General features: G+C 36.2%; 1 protein-coding gene across 3 annotated transcripts in view; it reads left to right on the top strand.

Annotated features, from left to right (window-relative positions):
- Positions 1–18,046, top strand: part of Adamtsl1 (ADAMTS like 1) — an 876,927-nt gene that overhangs the window by 117,372 nt on the left and 741,509 nt on the right. For 2 of the 3 annotated variants that reach the window (XM_078047684.1, XM_078047686.1), the window contains exons 2-3: positions 9,165–9,240; positions 13,343–13,418. The exons of the other annotated variant lie outside the window; for it this stretch is intronic. In XM_078047684.1, coding sequence (XP_077903810.1) covers positions 9,224–9,240; positions 13,343–13,418 — 93 coding nt within the window. In that variant the 5' untranslated portion in view covers positions 9,165–9,223. The remainder of the gene's footprint in view (positions 1–9,164; positions 9,241–13,342; positions 13,419–18,046) is intronic. 3 annotated transcript variants of the gene reach the window in all.

The raw sequence follows: 18,046 nt of genomic DNA on the forward strand, positions 1-18,046 counted from the left end.
ACAGCTTCCTAGATGATGCTGTGTTTCAGGTCTGGAGAACACACTTTGAACCACTGGTCTAACACATTGTTTTAAGAGTCTATAGTATTACTTTCTTTGTGAAATAATTAAAGAAAAAAAATCTGTGGTAGGATATGTTTCTGGGAATGAATTACTGGATTGGGTTAAGAACTTCCGCACTAGAAACTTTCTCCAGATACTTTTAATAGCCAGGAAATGCCCTGCATCTGGATCATTAACATTTAAACCTCCATTCCTGTTGGAGGAGCCCTGGTGGTTGTTAGCTTTGGGAGCTTTTTCCTCATTGGGGGTAATGGAGTACTACGGCATACTCTCCAGATTTCTCCTTTCTGGTGGACTGGGACCATCTAGGCATACTATTAAGTGTTAGGATACTTGTGTAATTTTTCTATTTCTTTGTGTGAAAATTCCAAATTAGGTGCTCTTATGTTCTTCAAAGACCATTTTAATTATTTGCAATGAAAGTAAACATGAAGTTTGCTAAATGATCTAGACAAAATATAGTAATATAGATACTTCAAAATATAGTAATATAGATACTTCAGAAGAAAATAGTTTGGTAAAATGTAATTGCTGAAGAACGTCTACTTATTAAACTATAACAAAAAGAAAAATGAAAATACTATTTTCGACGAGATATTCAATTAAATTTTTCTTCTGTCTTTATTCAAATGTCTTCCCACCCTCCCAAAGTGCTTCCTTATCTTTATTTCTTCTTTTTCTGTCTTATCATTTTTATTGTATTATATCTGAAATTGATCAAATACTTCAGTATAGTATATTAATTAATGCTTTACTGATAAAATGGATCAATAGAGTTGTTTCTGATAATTATAAATATCATAATTTCTCTGCTTGTTAAGATTAAGACAGAAAGATAACTTTTAAAATCATACTAAAATGATTGTACTTATCATACAATAAGTATTTCTTACTTTACAGCCTGTGATAATGGGTTTCTTCATTTTTCTTTTACCTCCTTTTGAGGACACTCATTAATTGCTTTATTTCAATTAGTGAATAATGCTCCTTTAGATTGAATTAGTTGTACTTTTTGAATGAGCTAATCCAGGTTTTTATAGCAAGGTAGATGTTATGGTATCAATTTAATAAATCACTTAAATGTTCTCATTACGAAGAAATGATACTTACTATGAGATACAATGGATTTGTTAATAAGCTTGATATAATCATTCCACAAATATGTGTGTGTGTCAAAGTGTTATGTTCTACACCTTAAATTATACAATTTTTGTCAGTTAAAATATAAACACAAAGCCTAAGCCCACTTAAGGGCAGGGATCCCTTAGATTGTCGACTCCACTGCTTTGGGCCAAAGATGAGGTAGAACTTCATGGTGAAAGGGCCCAGCAAAGGAAAGCTGATCCCCTCATTGCAGGGTCAGGAAGCAGAAGAGAGAGAAGAGGGAAGGGGGAAAGGGCCACAGGGAAGATGGACCCTTCCAGGGCACACCCCCAATGACCCATGTCCTCCAGTTCTGCCCACCTACCTGGGTTATCAGTCAGTCTGTTCAAACTAGAATGGACTAATTAAGTTACAGTTCACACAGTCCAATCTTCTCACCTCAGAATGTTCCTACATTAACATAGGAGTTTTTGGGGGGGGCAATTCATATCCAAACCATAACAGTAGTTCTTTCTCTGTCATTCATGTCTTCATATTTGCTTCCACTCTCTTTATCCTGGTTTTGTCCTTATTAACTGACATTTTCATTAATGATACCAAGATTATATGAATGGTTTCATTTCTATCCTTCTCACTTTTCTACCCATTTTGGATATCTGGAAGATGTATCCTGGTCTTATGTTTATAAAATAACACGAAAGTTGTGTTTTTCTCTGCTCTGGACATTTCGGGCTCTCTTCAAGTCCTAAGCAATCGTAAACTTTTTGATCTGAAAATCAGAATGCCGAGATGTAACTAGAGTTAGGTGAAGACTGGGCATTCTGATATCCTATATCCTATATTCATATCCTATATTCTAACTGCATTATTGTGATTGTCCTGGGTTTGACTCCAGTGGCTTATAGATTTAGCCTGATGATGGAAGACTTTGCCTACAGGGGATTATAGTCCTTTTTAAAATAGTGATCATTATTTTAACAATTAAAATATATCTAACATTTAATCAAAGTACAAATTATGCTTACATCATTGTATTTAAACAAAAGAACATACAAGCAGTAAATGTCCTTCTTCTCATGGAGACTACTTTGTCATCTTACTTCAAATTGCAGTTTCTTTCCTTTGGGCCCTCCCGATCCCCTTTACCTTGTTCTTTTTTTCTCCCTATAATACTACCCACTCCTAACATTTCTTACAGTTTCCTTGTTTATTATCGTCATTGTCTGCTGTTCCCCCTGGTACTGAAGCTCTAGGAGGACAGGTGTCATTGACTGTTTTATTATGATACACTGAGAATGAAATCTGACAGTAGGTACTTTAATAGTAGGAGTTAGTAGTGGCTCAGTAATTATGTGTTGACTTATGAAACAAATTAGCCTATAAGTCATTTTGTCATGTTTAGTAATGCTAAGAACTATGCTAGAGAGGGGACCAGTAGTGCCAAACAAATAATGTGGTCCTTGTCCTCACCTAGTTTACAATTTAGTCAAGAAAATCTACACTGGCATTATGAGTGTTTTGCTGTAAGGACATTGTTCGAGGGTTTCTTGTGTAGGAGGTTAGTGAATCCTTCCCTGAATAATGATGACCAAGTTGAGATCTGGAAATCAGAATGATTAGAAGGAATTGGCTAAGTAAAGAATGACAGAAGGAGAAGGAAGCCTCTTCTAGGTATATTTAAAACATGACTAGTTCAAGGAATTGCAAGAAGTCAAGGGTCTGGGCAGTAGAAACTGGAGGGAAGGCTGGTGCTAGGAGGGGGCAGGGAAGAGGTTGAAGAGGACTTTCCAAGTCTTCTGTGCAGTTCTCACTTTCCCCCAAAGCCAGTGGACTCTCAGTAGGCTCTCCACTATTCTAGGTAATGCATTTCAGAGTATGAATATCTTCCAGTTGGCTTTGCTCCTCGGTGGAATGGAAAAATACTTTGTAAGAAACATGCACTCGGGTAGAGTAAGTCTAGGCATAACATCATATCTTATTTTTAGTATTTGTGGAAGTAGAGCCGTCACAGTTCTGACCATGGTATGCTTAATTTGTTATCAGCCAATGGCTTGTCGTGTAAGTAATATTCAGATGCTTGCTTAAAACAGCATAGCATGTTTTCACTAATCCCCAGAGTAATCAGATCAGTGACTCATACTGGGGAAGCAAAGAAAGTAGTTTCAGGAGGCATCAAAAAAAATTTTTTTTTTTGATGTAAGCAAAGGACCTACAATGATGCAGGTCTTCTCTATTTAACCATGTGTTAAGATCCTCTGGCGTTCATACAGGCCAAAGTTCAGACCACATTTTTGAGATGGCTTGTTTGAAGCTTTCTCTTAATTCTACTCCTTTCCTTCCTCTCTATTCTTTTAGAGTCCCCTGAGAGTCCTTCTTCCTGGTTCCCTGGAGGGATGACCTATCCCACTATTACACAGTGTTACTTCATGCACACCTGACAACGGATAACTGCAGGACTCCACTCTGTCCCATCTCATCTCTTTTGGTTCCTCTTAAGTGATCTGTTATCCAGTTTTTAGTATTATTAATTTATTATCTCTCTATGACTGCTGTACCCCTTGGAAGCATTTACACTATAAATGATGAAGGAGACATTTAATACATTTCCAGTAATGGGGCTTCCGGGCAAATGAGTTGGAAAAATCTTGTTCTAAGGAAAAAATAATAATATGAGGTGATGGGATCAAATTAGACCCTCTAATTTGATCCTTGTATAGCTAATATTTGTTCCCTTTCTAAAGCCTTTTGTTTCCATGGAGTATATCTTAATTACAATATATCACGAGATTTTTATGATCTCTGAGTATTTGTGGATGACTCTTGTAATTTGGAATGACACTGCTAAGTCCAACACTAGTCTTATAGGAAGAAGACAGGGCTGATTCATGAAATTGACATGTTGCCTAACTTCTGTGAGGCTTATTTATTCCCCACTCCCTTTTCTAAAATGCACTTCTTTCTATAGAGTGTTAAGCAAGTATTGAATGGTCATCAAATTAGTGCACAATTATGCAGTTTATACAAGTAGAAGATGTTATTTAAATACTTCCCTTAGAATTTCAGTGATTTCATTTGTAGAAGATTTACAGTGGCTGCTCTGAAAAATTTCAGTCTATTGCAATTCAAATACTGCCATGTTTAATAAAGTTTAAAAGGCTTATGTTTTATATATATTTAACTAAAACTCACAATTATAACTTCTGACTTGACTGAAGTAAAATCGTTCCATATAAGAAAAATACATTCTCTCTAAATAGAATGTGCAGAAATAGCGTTTAAAGATTTATTACAGAAACAAATGACACATAATTAAAATAAGCATGTTTTCCAGGAAAAAAGGTCCCCAGCAAGCCTCAAAACCGTGACTCTACTTTTGGACTTGTCTGGTCTAACATCTATACCAAGAATCTAAAGTGTTTTGGGTGATGCAATCCTTTATTTTAGTGATCATGATGATATGCCAAATCAAAGGGCACTCAGAAGAGTGATTGTCCTAAGAGAGGCAGTGTCCCCGGAGAACAATGACCTGGCTTAACCTAAGTCCCAAGTTGCTACCATCATGCCCATCAATTATGTGTGTGTCCCTTACTGGGAGGATCAGCCATGCCATCTGCTCATTCTACTTGTACATGTGAGCCTAGGCTGTTTATTCCAAGGTAGCTATTAATGGGGCAGCCGCTGGGAACATTCCAAAGTGACAATTTTGGTTGTTGCCCTTCTGGGCCTCTGGGAATCTTGGAATAGTCCTTTCTGCATGCACTCCAAAGTGACAACCAAAATCAAAACCAAAACTATTCCTGCCAGCATTTTAATTAGGAAATTAAGAAGGCCTAATCTCCCTGAAAGATCAACCTGCAAGATTTTTTTTTTCACTCTAAGTAAAAGTCAGATTTCAAAAGCACATAAACACACTGGTGATCATGATAGTTTTCAGCCTGATGGCAATTTGACTTTTTATCTTAATCTGTAACTTCTACATCTGATCTCTTGAATACACTATTTCAAAGGGGGATACAGAAGAGATGTGGAATATAGAAATCAGCTGGGTGAGGTAGCCTGACCTAGCTGACTCAGAGCCATTCTGGCTTTGGCCAAGTCCCTGTTCTGCTTACCACTAACTTTTCACATGGAGTTTTGGGGAGGATTGATTAGATAATGAACATACAGCTTCTAATAATGAGATGAAGGATTTGTGTTACTTCTCCTTCTCCATAAGAAGGAAAACATTATGGAGAAACCATCATCCAAAATTTACTGAGACCAAAACTCCCCACATAGCTGAAGGTCAGATTTTCAACAGTAATTACCCCTGACATAGCTGTGAACACAAGTGTAAGTTAAAGAATGAACAGATCACCTGCTATATAACTCACATACTTCATAGAAAGAAGAAAGCACTAACACAATGCTAGAAATTAGTGAAAATAAAATGGTAATCCAGGACCTCCGTTATAAGAGCATCTAGATTTTAAAGCTAACACTAAACGAGAAAGAGTTTTACAGGAAGAAAAAACGTGACACCACATAGTCTGGACCATTACTTAAATAACAAACTGTATTGTGGTGGAATGATACCTGTGCCTTTAAGAAAAGACCGAATTATGTTTGGTGTTTTTGTTTTGTTTTAATGCTGAAGATGGAACCCAGGGCCTCATATAAAATAAATACACAAGTGCCCTAGCCCTTGTGTATTTATTTTATAATACTATTAAGTGTTTAAGATTTGAATACATGAGTAGTCATTTTTTGTTTATCTGGAAAAGGTTATCTTGTGGAACATCACGTTGATAGAATAAGGACATATTCTACTTTTTACTTTTCAATGACAACAAGAATATTTTCCTCTAGGTTATTAAAAAAAATTTTTCCTTCTTCAAAGAACAACAGTAAATGAAAAGAGTGAGGCAGTGATTTTGGTGGGTTCAGGAATTAATAATGAGTATATCATTGGTGTATTTTTATTTTATGAACTTTTCTTATGGGATGGAATTTTTTTGTCTGTAGAGCAAACATTACTTACAAGAGGCTTTTCTTTTCCCAGTACATTAAGCAAACTGATTGTATTGGTTCCACAGGCTGCTACTGGTGGGAATTTAGAAAATTGAGACTGAGAAAATTCAACCCTGTGGAGAAACAAATAAACACCAGGAAAAAAAATGGTTTGTTTCAATATGTTTCTCACACTGACTATCATCTATCAAATGATGGTGTTGAAATTATGATTTTTTGATAACCCAATTTAAAAATTAATTTTATTCTTGAGGTAGGTTGATGATTAATTGTATTCTATAAGGAAGGGAGGTTGATGGTGAGGATATTTGTATATTTATTTTGCTAACCAGATACGGAATCTGATTTGTCTCTGTTCTTGGCACATAGGAATTGGCAAGTTTTCCTTTTTAGGCCTGTTTCTTCATATGCTTTGAAAAAACTGGATCTATAAAGGAGGGGGTTAAAATATAGCATTGTTTCCGCAGGAAAATTCTAGTTTATACCTTATCATTTTATCTGGTTTAACATTTTTCTAGTACTATCATTAATGTTACATAAAAATGGTGGGTTCTCCTAGGGTCTCATTCAGAGGGGTGTGAAAGGCAGGTGTAATAAGCAGAGTAGACACCACCCCTTATTAGAAGCAAGGTGACTCATATGTTCCTTGCAATGACAGCTTGCTCTCTTAGAAAATATAGTTCTTCTTGGACATGAGCATACAGGGAGAGAGAACCTCTTCCATCTTGAGTAGTGATCCGGGAAGTTCTTGATGTTCCTATCCCTACTGGACACTTTATTTTCCAAATACCAGCTGGTTGGGCTTTGGCCCATAAGTGCAAGGTACACAAAGTCTTCAGGCTACCAGTATGCAGGATCAGTGGAAATCACAGTAAATCATAGATTATGTGTAGATAAAATATATACAAGACACAGAAGGTGAGGAGTCTTGCTATAGTACATTTATAGCTAAATTTGAATACTCATGCTACAATGATTTTGTCATTTCATGTATAGTGTGAAATCTATACTGAAATATTTGTTCTACCCAGGTAGTTAGGATTATTTCAGAGTTAGCAGAGAAACACAACCTGAGTTATAGCCCTTATTTATTTTAAATATCTTTCTGAAAACCAGGTGAAATGAAAAATTATATTTTGGGGAAGTTAAACTCATTATAGCCTGAAGCTATAATTTCTGCTTGGTTGTCAAATGAGTGAGGTTCAGTTTAAATCATTAGTTGGTCTTCTGTTAACACTTAACAAATGATATTTAGTAAACCTATTTGACACTAATTGAGTTTTAGAAGTGCAGTTTAATAAAAGTTTTCATTTCTCCAATGATCAATGATCAGTGGGAAATATGTTAAAGGCTTGTTGACATTTGCTATCCACTAGGGGTGCCCGGGTGATACCAGTAACCATGTGAAAAACAAAGACACACAATTACAGGAGCATCAGAAGCTCGTTCAGAAATTAGTAGTTATATTCAGAAAACTGGATGTGGCAAGGATGATTTAACACATGCAGCTGCAGAAAGTGCTCTGCCCTCCCTTGGTGGAGCCTGCCCTCTCATTTGGAATAAATGGCTGCTTTCCTCTGAATTAATTCAGCTCATTTATTTCATTCTTTTCTTGTACAAAAAATGAAGCAAGAACCATTAATGTGTTAGATCTATAAATATTTGCAGAAGAATTTTGCAAATACTTAATGATGCTAGTCTTATGTCAGTATTATTAACTGCTTCAAATAGAAAAATTAAGCAAATTCCAGCATTCCATTTATAGATTAAAGGAAAAAAATGGAAACTAATTCTGTTGAAGATGAAATATTTGACACTATTGTAAATGCTATAATAAATTTTGGTTAAATATTCAAACATAATGATGCAATTATTTGTTTTTGCAACAATCCAATCACATATGTTGATGGAGGACTGAATCATAAAATAAATGATGTTCCTAAATTCAGAAGTCTGGAGCGAAAATTAATTGGAATTTATTGTGGAGTGCATGTAATTCATGATTATATCCAAATAAACTGATAGTCTACCAATTGTTGTGAAATTATAATTTTAAAAATTTATAAATATTTTGTGTATACAGATTAAGAATAACTGATTTTCAAAAGTGGCTGATGTTGAATTTTAAAAAATCCCAAATAGCAAAAAAACAACATATAATCACTTCAGCATAAAAGTATATTCTCTCTTTGCCATCCATAAATCAGATTTTGGAAATGTTTGAAACTTTGAAGAATTTCTCTACATCTATATCAGCTTGAATGTCCTATAATCATATTGAACTTTTTTTGTATCAGAGTACTCTAAATGTTGATTACATATTGTTGAAAATCAGTTGAGTGATGTCTTTGTCAAATTATTCATGAAATGCCAGAATGCTTACTTTTAAAGCTTTTTGTGAATTATAATTAATGAAAAAGAATTCTTGCAAAGAGTAAGAAACTGAAATTGTCTTCTCCATAAACATGGGAGGTACTGAACAAATTAAATCATGAAGCTTAAATGATATACAAATTATAAAACACAGAAATAGAGTATAGTAGCACATGCCTGTAATCCCAGCCACTTGGGGCCTAAGTCAGGGGACTGAAAGTTTGAAGCCAGGCTCAGAAAATTAGAGACTTAGTGACTTAGTGAGACCTTGTCTCAAAAAAAAAAGGGACTGGAGATGTAGCTGAGTGGTAAAGAGCCCCTGGTTTCAATTAATCCCCGATACCAAACCTATAAAGCACATTAATAGTTGAGATCCAAAGCCTTTTTAATGTGAATCTTAATTGAGGAATAATTGATTAACCTAGCAAATGATTAAAAAAAGAATTAGAACTCTAATTTTGGTTGACCTTAGTGAAATCATGAATTTCCGCCTTAGAGGAGACAAAAATAATATTTAGTTAACTGTTCATTATATGCCAGCAACTTATTAGGTACTATCTTGCTAAATCTTCACAAGAGCTTTCTGAGATCGGTTAAAATGATCTATTTTCTAGATGAAGACATGAGGGGTTGGAAGTCAAGTCACTTATTGAAGATCATCTATCACTAATACATGGGATCTGAAACCAGGTGAGCTTGATATCAAGGTCCCCTCTTCCTTACCACTCTTTACTGCCTCTGTATAATCAGGTTTATATCAGTTTTATTTAAGAAAGCTCTTATAGCCAGAATGATTCACTGTTACAGCTTTTATTTGGCTTATGTTTCTTTCTGGAAACCAGTTATAATGTAAAGTTATATTTTGTAGAGATTAAATTTATGAAAGCCTTGAGTTACAGTGTCTTCCAATAGTCAAATGGATGCAAATAAGATATCCTTTGAAATCTTGCAGCTCATGACTAATATGTAATACAGAAGGATTAAATTGTGAAGTGACGTCCTTTCAGTGCGTGATGGTTAATGGGTCTTTCACTTTAGAAATCTGCCAGCAGGAAATTATTCACATGGGAACCTGTGTGAATGTTCTGCCCTAAGGAGTAGTAGAAGCCAACATTGATAGCTGGATAATTACATGAGGATTCCTTTTGCATTGCAAAAATTAAGGGGAAAAGAAGCCACTCACTCACCCAAACAAATGATCAAAAAAAAAAAAAAAAAGAGAGAATCTTAAACAGTGTGATGCACACTAATCTTTTTTTTTCTAAATCTGTCACTTATCAGAATTACCTGGGATGCATAAAATAGTACATATTCATATCTCCTCTAAGAGCTAGAATAGCTGGATTCCTGATATATGGATCTGTGTTTTTTCAGAGCTTCCAGTGAGATTGATTGATTAGCTAGGGTTAGGAACTAACTATTGGGCCAGAATCCTGCAAGTACCTGGAAGCTTCTTCACTTTGTTAGTTGGGAAATTATTGCCCCGAGAAAGGGATTGAGTTCCTTAAAATTTTGTGTGTTCAGATTTTGGGGGTATTTAGAGAGACTTTCTGAGGTAACTTGATACTATATCTCTTTCCCTTCTTAGAGCAAGCCAACAAGCTGGTGGCTTCTGTTTACCCACACTAGATAGAGTCTGTGCTTATGAAGAAGCATGTTCCCCTGACTTCTAGAAGAGAGGTTTGGGCGGCAGCAAAGGTTAGAATACTGAATATTACTTCTATAAATACATGAAAAAGTTATTGTCAAAGTTTGCCAGCTGCTGATTAATAAATTATTTAAGGCCAATCCACAAGTAACCAGGTATTTTCAGCCCATTGATAATAAATTATTTTGTCTAATAAAATATAGTAATTCCAGATTTTAGTATATTCTCTTAAATCATACATTAGATAATGGAAAAGGAAAGACTGTCTTTAGAGATACTGAACAATTTTACTGGCACCAACTCAGAGTAACCCAGTAATCATCCATTCTCTTCACCCTGACTCATATTAGTTTCCCTTATTGAATTTCTAGTCAGTTTCAACAGTCATGTTATGTTCCTCCTTATGGATGCATGTCGTCCTACCCAGTAATTTTCTATAATTTCCCCCCTGTTACCCATGGGAACCATTGTTATCATCATGATCAACAACAAATATTTATTGAGCACCTGCTATGTGTAGGCTATTGCACTAGATGTAAAAATAGGCCTAAGTCATATTTCCTGTTGAGAATAGACTTTGATCTAGTTTGGGCAGTAGGTATTCACCAAGATCAAGTGCCAAGTGGCTAAGGACCAAACAGATGGTCAGAAAAGGACCAGGACTAAATAGATGCTATGTGAAATAGCTCAACTTGAGCCCCAAAGGAAAACTTATGACTTCAGTTAATAGAAATGCAGAGGCTATTGAGACATCAACAAAGACATAGGCAGGGATGATGGCAGTGTCTCTATGAAGCAATGAATAGATGAGGTGGAGAATTGTTGGTTGTTTTTCTTAAGAATGATTTCTGAGCTGGAAGATTAGAATTGGGCTTCGGGGCTCTTGTCCTATGTTTTGAACAGGGAGTTTTAGATAGATGGCAATATTAATAATTCATGCATTTGATTTGATTGACTTTTTATAACTTTACCACCTTCTTTAGAGTCTTATTACCAAGTAGCTTAAATATTAGAAAACTTAGAAACAGCGACTATGATAAACTTGAGTTCAAACTGATCAGCGCTTGCTCTTTCAGTTCTAGAATCATAGAACTAGCCACTGGTAGGGGCTTTTGAAAGTGTTATTCAATCCTTTAATTTTACATTATCTAGATTTATCTAACTCATCAGAAACTTATGAGCGGACCCATGCCAACAGTGTAGATTCATTGACTCCCACCCAGATTAAAGCTCTTTCTTTTGCAAGTGTGTTTTTTCTGGACTTATGAAATATTAGAAATTTTTTTCAATTGCTGAAGCTTGTCTAATTTGAAAGAAATTAACTCAGTTTTCTTTATAAATTTTGATCTTGATCTTGACTATAAATCAGTGGAGAGTAGATAGAGAAGACTTGTAGCAAGGTTCAGGACCCCAGGTTCTCCTGCAGAATCTCTTCTGCTGGAATTTGGTAACTCAGATAAGTACTATTCACATCTGTGGGTCTACTGGTGCCTCCTCAGTTAACACAGACAGTTTATTAGAAGAGCACTTAGGTACTGTGAAACTTTATTTGCTCTGAGTTTAATATTTTCCACACCAAATGGGTTACTTACCAGAAAGAAGAACTATGGTGCAACTGAGTATATGTAGTTGGAGAATTCTAAGATTTATTCTTACTACATGTTTCCTAAAGGGATTGGTTATTCTACTATTATTCAAGTTTTTCTTAAATCAGCAGTTGGACTTGGCATTAGTGAATGGGGCACCAATAAGTGTAACTCCGAATTGTTAGCACAAAGAAAGTGGTTTTGCCTTCTTTCTCTGACTCTAGGCAGTTTCAGTAAGAAAGAAAAAAATCTGCAGAGATGGTTTTGACTAAAACTTGGCATTATGTTTTAAGTCTGTCCACAAAGATGCCCATTCATGATCAATGAATGCTTATTAAATTAGATGAATGGGTAGATCCCAGAGGGAATTTCATTGCCCAAATACAAAAGCATTGCTCGTCCATAGAAATTCTCACGTATACTGATAGGTCATGGCTTTCTGCAGTGAATTTAACTCTCTTTTACCCTCATAGGTTGTAGTCATCTTCTTCCATGAGTCATCTCTTTTATTTAAAAGTTTAACCGTAGATTGTTTCCTTTAGGGAAAAGTTATGTGGCCCTTTCCTACTTGTCATGTTCACCTGGTGACTTTATTTTGTGTGTGATATTGACATTGGTAAATTCATGTATGTCAATAATCCCGTCTTAATCAACAATTTTGAAACAAAAATTTTCCCTGATTTAAAGAGAAGAAAGGAAAAGGGTCAGTGGACAGATATTGGAGAAGCCCTTTGTCATTAAAAAATAGAGGCCCTAGTACACAGGGTTGGGGAGGGGGATCTGTTCACAGCTGTCCTGGAGAAAACAGTCTTACTCCTAGATGACATATTTTATACTTACTATTTAAATCCACAAAAGCAAAATCCACAGTGGATTTGTAAGCAAATGGATAATTGGGGCTAAATTATGGGAGACACATCTAATAAGAGGAAATGCATTACTTTAGATATAGTTTTCTCTTATGTAATGGAGAGATTCAAAACAGAGTGGCTTAAATAGCAACTCATTTCTGTCTTACACGAGAGGCTGGCCACATGGTCCCTAGCTTCTGTGGTGCCTCCACAAAGCTGAGGACATGGGCTTGTTCTAATTTGTTAATCTGCCACCCTCCATGCAGGGCTTCCTTCTGGTAATTCAAGATGGCTGTTCAGCTCTGGTCACCATATCGTCAGCAGGAAAAAGAAAAAGAAAGATCAGACATGTTCTTTCATGTTAAGGCATGACCCCAAAATTGAAGTATCATTTCAACTCACATCTAATTGGTCAAAATATGACATATGGTTACATGTAGTTATATGTCAAAGATATATTGTCTTTATTTTTTATTAGTTATAAAGATATATTATCTTTAGTTTGGTGACCATATGCCCAGCTAATAATCATTAGCATGTTAGAAAAGAAGAATTTCACTCTGTCAAAAGAAATAAAATTTGTCAAATCCTTTTTTGTGTACTTAACTATTTATGTTAATAACCATGGAAGCTGTAATAAGAGCAATATAACCTATTTATTGAATTTTACCTCTTTCATTACTGTATCATGTCTAATCTTACAACAGCTCAAGAGAAGCGGTTATCTTACAGAGAAGAAAATTGAGGCTCAGAAAAGATAATCAATTTGCCCAAAGACACACAGTGAGTAATTAGCATATTTGGAACTGTAGATACCTTTACTGATGCATGCATTTCTCTAAAGATCAAGATAAAGAGGCTAGGCTTTCTTTTGTAGAATGAAATTATATCTGGGGCCGGGTGCAATGGTGCACCTACAATCTCAGCTTCTCTGGAGGCGGAGGCAGGAGGATTGTGAGTTCAAAACTAGCCTCAGCAATGGTGAGGCACTAAGCAACCCAGTGAGATTCTGTCTCTAAACAAAATATAAAACAGGGTTGGGGATGTGGCTCAGTGATTGAGTACCCCTGGGTTCAGGGGGGGGGGGGGAGAGAGAGAGAGAGAGAGAGAGAGAGAGAGAGAGAGAGAGAGAGAGAGAGAGAGAAGAAGGAGGAGGAGGAGGAGGAGGAGGAGGAGGAGGAGGAGGAGGAGGAGGAGGAGGAGGAGGAGGAGGAGGAGGAGAAGAAAGAGAAGAGAAGAGAAGAGAAGAGAAGAGAAGAGAAGAGAAGAGAAGAGAAGAGAGAAATTGCATCAGGAATGTGTTTGGGCTCAATCAAGATAGGTTATAATAATGGAGAAATGGAGAACAAGAAGGTGGTCTATGAGATGACTACATTAAGATTGTGGAGCCCAGAGCAAACTGAAGTGGAGAGACAACCATAAAATGACAAATGTAGGAGGTGTTACTCTTGAATCCTGGAGAGATCCAGTCAGAAACCACACCAGATATCTGAACAGAGAGACTTAATACAAAGAAGTGTTAAGTAGGAAGTAGATATAAAGTTAACTCAATAATGAAAGCAATAACAAGTAAAAATCAAAGGTAGTGGCTCTCGATCAAGAGAGCTACGCCAGGGAACGTATGTCCATGTATGATATGTTGTTTGTTGCCACAGCTTGATGGGGAAGTGTTATTGGTATTTTGGGGTAAAGGACAGGTCTGCTGCTAAACGCCTAAAATATACAGGACAATTCCCCATAATAAAGAAACATCCAGCCTGAAGTGTCAGCAGTGCTGAGATTGAGAAAACTTCCTCTAAGATATCAGAAGGTAGTGACTACAGGAAGCAACCACTCCCAAAGTGTAGAAGATTTTTGAAGGGCCTTGCGCTGAAATGGAGCCCTCTGAGAGGGGATGCTGATTGAGTGGTCCCTCTTGGCATTGGTGTGGGCATGATGAGACTAGTTTAGCTAAATGTTTGAAAAACTGCAATCGGGATCCAGTTGATCTAAGAGATAAGTTGGCACACTAGTATGTAATCAGGTTTATGTAATCATATGTACATACAAGCAGAGTGGAATGATGAAGAGTAATGCTCAATATTTCTAACACTGAAAGAAATATTTCCCCAACTATTTAACTTGGGGAGAAAAAGATGAATTTAGTTTGACCATTGACCCCAAATGGAATCATCCAGGTAAAGAGTGGAAGATTGTGGCAGACAGGGAGTGATGATAAAGATCTGAATCTTCCACCCAGAGGTCACCTCCAACTGAAGTCCTGTGAGAAGATGAGATCAGCAAAGGAGAACAGTGTTGAACACACGATTGTCAGAATTGCCTGTTAAGGAACAGGCAGTACATATTTGACATCACATTCCTGGCATTATTATCTTGGAAGAGTTATTAGTATTTTTTTTTTTAAGAAATGTTGCCATTCCAACCCTGACCATTACTGCTTCATAGTGTTTACTGGGTCATTATGGCTTTTATCTTTAAGCTATTCTTTTTTTTTTTTTTTTTTTTGTGTGTGTGTGTGTGTGTGGTGCTGGGGATTGAACCCATGGCCTTGTGCATATAAAGCAAGCACTTTACCAACTGAGTTGTATCCACAGCCCTTTAAGCTATGCTTAAACAAAATTTCTTCCCTGCTGCAATCAACCCACATTTTGTCTTTATGAATCTGTTCTGCTCATGTTTCTTTTAAACCAAAATGCAAGGATACACAAATTTCACGAGCTTTATAATTATACTTCCTCATTATATGAAGAAATTTTGTTAAAGACGAAATTCTAACTGGTTTTATGTACATTAATGATAGGACAGAAAAGAAACTAAGAAAATTTTGACTAAATTTTGATAATAATACTTGGAAATTGGTAAATTATAACAAAGATACTATGTTTGCAAGATGCATCATTTAAATGTATAACATTATATGTAAATGTAATATAAAATATTACTAATAGGGAAAATTGTGTATTACATATATGGCTACTCTGTAGTATCTTTGAAATCTTTCCATGATTCTAAAATAAAAAGTTTATTTTAAAAAGTAGATTTTAGGGGAGAGAAAACTAAGTTATAGATGAATAAAAGGGAACTTCTAGTGTACTGTTGAATAGAAAGGTGACTACAGACAATGATAAGCTACTGTTTGTATTTAAAGGAAGAAGATAGGATTTAGGGAATTTTCACCAAAAAGAAATTATAAATTTTTGAAGGAGTCAGATAAGTTTACCCTAATTGAACATTACACATTATATGCATTTTGAAACTCACACTGAACCCCATACACACACACACACACACACACACACACACAGACACACACAGACACAATTTTGTGTATCACTTTAAACTTAAAAAAAAATTAAAACCAAATTTCGTGAATGGTTGAGGGTTAAAAACAAGACATCCTTCATTGCCTCCCTTCAGCCTTACCAGCTTTGTTCCTGTGTCCATCTTCTCTTCATTGTGATCATGTGCTTCAGGAAGGCCAGTCCATCCCCAGAGAGTAGGTCCTATACTAGGGCTGTTGCAATAAAGTACCTCAAATTGTGTGGCTAAAAAACAACAGAAACTTATTCTTTGACAGTTCAGGAAGGCATAAGTCATAAGCTCAAAGTATCAGCAGGGTCAGTTCCTTCTGGAGTTTCTGAGGGAGGGTTCATTCCTGTCTCTCTCCTGGTTTCTGGTGGATACTAGCAATCCTTACATTCCTTGGCTTGTGGATAGCATTGCTGCAAACTCTGCTGCCTTCCCTGTGTCTCTGCTCTTCATCTCCTTTTTCTTTGTAATGACACTGTTCAATTCAGGATTCGCTCTAAATCCAATCACCTCAAGATCTGTAATTGCTGCTGCAAAGCCCCATTTCAAAACAACATCCCATTCACAGTTACTGGAGGTTACGACTTGGACATATCATTTGGGAGGCATGATTTTACCCACTATATCTAGATGGTTAAAGTTAATAGTAGTGGCCAGAGAAGGGAGAGGTAAGATTTAGAAGGAGCGAGAGCCCATGTGGTTCTACCTCTGAAGCCATCGGTTTTTATACTCCTTATTCTGTGGGTTACAATGTCTTTATTTTGAGTTGAAAGCTTCTGCCACTTCCAACTCGAAGGAACTCAAAGGAAGCAGAAAAGATACATTATCTTTGTTTATGTACTTTTGAGAGAAAACTTAATGACCTCAATCATCCAATGGAAAATTTCAGACAGTGTTTGAATTTTCTCACAACCTACTATGACATTGAATAAAAATTAAATTTATGGAGTTACAAATCTCATCATGCTTAAAATATCCTGCTCAATCTATAAAGGATTAAGTAAAATGTGGTCTCTTAAGCATGAACTAGTAGATTTTGATATAACAAATGCTTTAAGTTTATTCTTCAGTTTTCTGATACAAAGTTAACCTATCAAGAAGAAGCATAGAGAATAATGGGGCTCTATTCAAAGCAGTATCCAATTATCAGTTACTTGTGTTGGAATCAGTAATCTGCCACCTTCTGAATGTGATGTTTTAATGAGGACTCCTCTCTAAGAAGAATGAAAACAATTCATAATTATCTAAAGGATTCTAGCTCAGTTCAGATGCCAAATCTTTTTTTTTTAACATTTAATTTTTAGTTGTAGATTGACACAATACCTTTATTTTTCTTATGTGGTGCTGAGGATCAAACCAGTGCCTCATGCATGCTAGGCAAGCATTCTACCTCTGAGATACAGCCCCAGCCCAGATGTCCAGATACGGCCCCTGCTCCCCAGTGGAAGAGTCTCATTTTCCCTTGAGAGTAAGAAAGATGGAAGGATACAGAAATCTTTTTTTTAAAATTAATATTTTTTTACACAAATGGAGTACAACTTTTCATTTCTCTGGTTTTACGTGATGTAGAGTCATGCCGTTTATGCAATCATACCTATACATAGGGTAATAATGTATATCCCATTCCACCATCTTCCCCCCACTCCCCTCCCTTCCCTCTCCTGTGCCCAATCCAAAGTTCCTCCATTCTCCCTTCCCTCCCCCACACCCACCATTATGGAGCAGCATCCATTTATCAGAGAAAGCATTCTGCCTTTGTTTTGTGGGGGATTGACTTACTTTACTTAGCATAATATTCTCCAACTCCACCCATTTACCTGCAAATGCCATATTTTCATTCTTTAAGGCCAAATAATATTCCATTGTGTATATACACCACAGTTTCTTTATCTATTCATCTATTGAAGGGTATCTAGGTTGGTCCTACAGTTTAGCTATTGTGAATTGAGCTGCTATAAACACTGAGGTTGCTGCATCAGTGTAATATGCTGATTTTAAAAATTTCTATAGGTATAGACTGAGGAATGGGATATCTGGGCCAAATGGTGGTTCCATTCCAAGTTTTCTAAGGAATCTTCATACTGCTTTCCAAAGTGGTGGCA

The sequence above is a fragment of the Ictidomys tridecemlineatus genome, chromosome 4, assembly GCF_052094955.1.
Source record: "Ictidomys tridecemlineatus isolate mIctTri1 chromosome 4, mIctTri1.hap1, whole genome shotgun sequence".
Classification (NCBI taxonomy): domain Eukaryota; kingdom Metazoa; phylum Chordata; class Mammalia; order Rodentia; family Sciuridae; genus Ictidomys; species Ictidomys tridecemlineatus.